This window comes from Sinocyclocheilus anshuiensis, unplaced genomic scaffold, assembly GCF_001515605.1.
Source record: "Sinocyclocheilus anshuiensis isolate Anshui unplaced genomic scaffold, SAMN03320099.WGS_v1.1 scaffold769, whole genome shotgun sequence".
NCBI classification, from domain to species: domain Eukaryota; kingdom Metazoa; phylum Chordata; class Actinopteri; order Cypriniformes; family Cyprinidae; genus Sinocyclocheilus; species Sinocyclocheilus anshuiensis.
Genome location: NW_015539878.1, coordinates 280,153 through 285,331, shown reverse-complemented (window position 1 = coordinate 285,331; position 5,179 = coordinate 280,153). Strand labels below are relative to the sequence as shown.

Below are 5,179 nucleotides of genomic sequence, written 5' to 3'. Positions count from 1 at the left end.
ATGTCTACCAGCAGACAGTTATGAAATCGACAACTTTATTATAAAAGAAATCTTAAAACACATACTTATATGTGATAATTTTGGCTACTTGGCGAAGATGTCGTCATAAGAATGTCATTGAATTAAGTGTGATATGATAAAAATAGGCTGTGCCGCAGCAGCGCTGCAGAAAACACCGGATGTGCCATATATGGTCAAGACACGCAGCTCTCTGATTGGCTGCTCACATTAGCGTCAGGGTTGTTGCTGGAGCGCTCTGAGTGGGAGATCCATCATTGTACTTGACAAGGGATACGAAAAATCACAGTTTTTAATAGAAAGGGCGCGGTTGAAGTATCACAACAATTATTTCATTTTTTAATTCTCTCTTATCATTTGGCATACTCGTTGAATAACACATTTTATTACACTGATGATGTCAAATGCAGTGTGTATTTTTGTTGTTTGTTTCTTTCAATTATATGCATAGTGAGACAATCACGCGCTTGCAGATGAACCATCTTATATAGAGAGATATAACTCTATAATATTCGCAGGAATGCAAAAGAGAGGCTGCAAACAAGGCACGTAAAATGACGTATCTTGTTCATTCATGTGAAAGCTGCAGCGTTGTAATTTAACAAAATAACGCATCGGACGCTTTATTTGCATGCCTACAATGTTGAATCAAAACGAGCACTGTTTTGAGTCAGGCATATCTGTGAAATGCCGTATATATATATTTGGCTCGTGCTTAACTGTCTCCCCTCCGGATCAGTGGTACAGTCTCACAGATTTCATTCATAAAAATCTGCCTCGCTATAAAGAGAAGCAGCGTTGATGGCTGGTGCCTCCTAGCGTAGTAACCTCGATCTAGATTAAAACAATAAAAAAATACCTGAAGAATAGCATTTGGTGACATTAGTCACATATTAATCTGGTTCCCAGCATCTCCTGGAGCGATCTAGCAGAAGTGATGCCTAAAATCGCGAGTGTTTCGCAGGTGTCTGAAGAACAGCTGCTGCACACATCAGCTTCTGAGATGAAGGATACGCAGGTATGATCAATTGCATGTTTACCTGGAATGTAACCGAAATGTACTATTTAAAAGAGCTGTGATTAATGATTTATGTGTATGTGATGATTTCATTTTTTTAATACAAACAAATGATTGATGTAAGTTGTCATGGACCATATATGATGAACACATTTGCGTGCTTGTTCTCAGAAGACAGGTATTCTGAAGGATGCTGATGCTCCCTTTGTTCCAACGGTCACTGCTGTAGCTTCAGCTCCAGATCTCAAGTGGATGGTCCTGTCGACTGACATCTCTTCAGTGTCGCCCTGCAGACACGAGAAATCACAGAGCTCATCTCCCTCCACAGATGCCAACCCGGCTCGAAAGACCTTCACTGGCCGGAGGAAGGGGGTGAAAGATCAGGTAAATACCTATATCATATATACAGTATATATATATGCTCAGCACATACATTTTATTTTTGTTTAAATGCTTTTCTGAAGAAATCCACACTCATCTGACTGTAGAAAACATATGATACACATGATATTTACATATAATGATATTTACACATGATATTTACATCAATGATCTACTAAGGTTCCATTAAGAACCTTTAACATCCAACCTTTCAGTTGCACAAAAGGTTCTTTATAGTGGAAAAAAAGGTTCTTCAGATTATTGAAATGTTATTTTATGGTTCTTTTAAGAACCTTTGGGGTCTTTGGGGAACCTAAAATGATTCTTCTGTAAACATCCTCATTATTTGTAAGAATATAATTTTAAGTAAAACTAGTCTAAAACTGGTCTAAGCATGCATGACTTAATTTTGTGTACATTTGCTGTCACTCAATTATGTATTAACCACAGATATATGCAGGTATTAGCCATTTAAAAAACACATATTGATAACTACTTTACAATATGCATATGGCTTTTAATCAAACTCGACCACATTCCATTGATACTAATTAAATTTAAATTTTGATTTATAAAAACTACTATTCTTTCCTGGGAATCAAACCCACAACCTTGGGTTATATATATATATATATTAATATGAAAGGCATTAAAATAGAAAACTGTTATTTTTAAATTGTGATATTTCACAGTATCACAGTTTTTATTTTATTTTTAATAAAATGAATGGTGCCTTGGTGAGCAGAAGAAGACTTTGTTAAAAAGCATTAAAAAATCTTGATTATTCCAAAATATATATAAATGTGCATGTGTTTTTTATTTCAGCTTTCGCCAGAGGAAGAGGAGAGAAAGAGGATCAGAAGAGAAAGGAATAAACTCGCAGCCGCCAAGTGTCGAAATCGCAGACAAGAGCTAACCAACAGCCTCCAAGCTGTAAGTTTACAAACCGCTATGTTCTGCAATAGCCTTCTTCAAAAAAGATAACTTTGTGCATGACATGATTATAATCTGCATGTGTATAGGAAACCGATAGTCTCGAGGAGGACAAAGCAGCTCTACAGTCTGAGATCGCCAGTCTGTTAAAGGAGAAAGAACAACTCGAACTCATCCTCTCTGCTCACAAGCCCTATTGTAAACTCACGGAGGAGACGGCGGCAGAGAGTGAGGAACAAACCCAAGCCCAGAAAGAGCAGATTCAAGCTCGGAGCACCTCCCCAGAACAGGTGCCCACCTCCCCTCAGCAGGCCGACCCCACCAGCACTGCGATCTTTGGCGACTCCGACATCCTTCTGTGCTCCAGTGCCGAACTGGGCGCCGCTGAGGTGGAACCGTACATCGATATGCAAGATGTGTCCATGGAAGACATTAGCGAGGTGATTGACAGCGGTGATGACATGGATCTGTTAGTGCCAGATATTGACCTCACTAGCTCTCTGGGTCTGAGCGAATGGGAAACCCTGTACATGTCAATGGGTGGCGGGTTGGAAGCTCTCAGCTCGCCTACATGCAGCCCCACCTGTAGCAGCACTAACGCCGTGCCCGTCTTCAGCTTCAACAATGCAGATGTGGAGAAGCATGACAGTGGGAAAGAGGTCAAATCTAATGCAGCCAAAGAAATCTCGACAACTTTATGAAGCTTCTGGCGCATCATTCTTATGAATAAAGGTTCCAAAGGTTCCCCCCCCCCCCACCCCCCGAACCTGTATTTTTAAAAGTGCAAAAGAACCTTTCAGTGTTCTTTGTTGACATCTATCCATGGAAACTTTCCATTGCACAAAAGGTTCTTTATAGTGGAAAAAGGTTCTTTTCTGAATTTGATAGGTTCCATGGATGTTCAAGGTTCTTCATATAACCATTGATGCCAATAATTAACCTTTATTTTTAAGTGTTGTTTGCTGAATGGTTCTTCTATGGCATTGGTGTGAAAACACCCTTTTGGGTTCCCAAAAGAACCTTTCAATTAACAGTTCTTAATTTATTTTATTTTTTAAAATGAGAACATTTTAATATTTCAAAGATTATTTTTTTCCCCACAATAAGAACTTTTTGTGCAGTGGAAAGGTTTCATGGATGTCAAAGGTTCTTCATGGAACCATAAATGCCAATAAAGAACCTTTATTTTTAAGAGTGAAATAATCTGAGAAAGAAGGGTGAGTTGTGAAATATTATTGATGAACCGAAAAACCCTCATAAAAATGCTTTCATAAATGAGTCTGACATGTTCAACATTTACAAAATATAGTGAATGCTGTGCAGTAGATGTAATGTGATCCTTACATCTAGTCACTATAGTCACTGTTTGTTTCTTCCAGATGTTGACTGTTGAATATGTTGTTCATCCTGTGAAAGACATGCTTTTATGCACTTTTGTACCATGTAGGTACGTGTATCAGTTGGTGTAGTGATGTACAGTGCAGTCTGTTACACTGTGTTTTTAGTGTGTGACTAACTGTTTTATGGTATTGTCCAAAAAAAAAAATCTGACCATGGTGGCAAAAAAAAAAAATCATTATGCATTTTTTGTTCTTCCTGCTTCCTTTTCAATTGTCTGGCATGTTTATAATAAACAAAGAATAAATATCAAAATTAGGAAATGTGTGAATTTATTTATTTATAAGTGAGCCATGAAAAAGGTAGAAATGTAAAGCTTCTCTTTTAAGCACTTGGGTTTCTTTTATTTGCCTGCACGAAAATGAATGCATCGTTTCGATTAAAAATAAACATTCACCCACGTCTATTATCATTCCATGAATTTCGCGATCCATCTATTTCTAAGGTATCTGTGAAACGGCATTCACCCATGACGATTCGTCAATACCGACCGAGGCTGTTGTCACGGTCGGAACGTTCTCCCTACTCTTGGGACGCAACGTATAGCGCCTGACGTCACTGCGTATTTGCACGCACGCATTTTTTTTCTTTTGGTTCTACTTCCGTGCCCATATTTGGCAATAAAATAGATCAGTTGTTCTGCCTCCATGGAAACAGCAGAGTTTTCCCGGAAGATCTGGCAGAAAGAGAGAGAGGGGCGAAGCTCTCTGTATGTTACGGGAACTGTTTTGTATCTTTCAGGACTTCAGTTGGGTTTCCAACGTACATTTTAAGCATTTACATACGTTCATATATAACGAACAGTCCGTTTCTTATAAAATGGCCTCTGCTCTGTTTGCAAAGTTGTAATATTTTCGATGAAAACATAGGTAAGGTATGGCTAAAACCCTCTTGCAGTGTAGTAACTGGTTGCGAAAGCAATGTCAAAAACTGACTGCTGTTCAACTGAGCATTTAAACTCGTGTTTTTTGAATTAAGCACTGCTTATAAGAACTAACTTAAATTAATTATAGCAATGTTTTTGTGTGTGTTTGATTACCTGCAGTATACAGTGAGTCCAAAAGTCCAAGGCCATTAGTGAAAATGCTTATTTAACAAGAATTAATAATTAATTAGTTTAATAACAATTAAAATATTTACTTTAAATTGTTTAATCAAAAAAAATTTTTTTGTGAGAATTTGAACTGAAAAACTCACTTTTTCATATGTAGTATTCGCAGTTTTTAGTATCCTTTATTTTTTTTTTTAAGTTTTAAATAAAAATGACACACACACACACACACACATATATATATATAATTTCATTATGATCTCAAGACAGTTAAACCCCGTCACATGACACATTTCTTTATGTTTTCAAATAACTTGAAATAGATTATTATTAGTAGCCTATTCCACAATTGCTTATATTATAACATGGCTCAGTGTTCA

General features: G+C 37.3%; 1 protein-coding gene across 2 annotated transcripts; it reads left to right on the top strand.

The window, feature by feature from the left end:
* The first annotated feature begins 690 nt into the window (after nt 1-690).
* LOC107685357 (proto-oncogene c-Fos) lies at nt 691-3,100 on the top strand. Of its 2 annotated transcripts, none has more exons than XM_016481915.1 (4): nt 691-1,036; nt 1,211-1,420; nt 2,243-2,350; nt 2,440-3,100. In XM_016481915.1, the coding sequence occupies exons 1-4, from the start codon at nt 956-958 to the stop codon at nt 3,049-3,051; spliced, it is 1,011 nt and encodes a 336-aa protein (XP_016337401.1). In that variant the 5' UTR covers nt 691-955; the 3' UTR covers nt 3,052-3,100. The 2 variants fall into 2 exon arrangements, with proteins under 2 accessions (XP_016337401.1, XP_016337400.1); XM_016481914.1 differs by having other exon boundaries at nt 1,208-1,420.
* Nucleotides 3,101-5,179: the final 2,079 nt, after the last annotated feature.

Bases quoted from the DNA above. Each gene is read 5' to 3' on its own strand.
- LOC107685357 (XM_016481914.1), top strand. From the start codon at position 956: ATGCCTAAAATCGCGAGTGTTTCGCAGGTGTCTGAAGAACAGCTGCTG. The intron at 1,037-1,207 runs GTATGATCAATT...GCTTGTTCTCAG, and splicing joins CTGAGATGAAGGATACGCAG to AAGACAGGTATTCTGAAGGA. The intron at 1,421-2,242 runs GTAAATACCTAT...TTTTTATTTCAG, and splicing joins GGAAGGGGGTGAAAGATCAG to CTTTCGCCAGAGGAAGAGGA.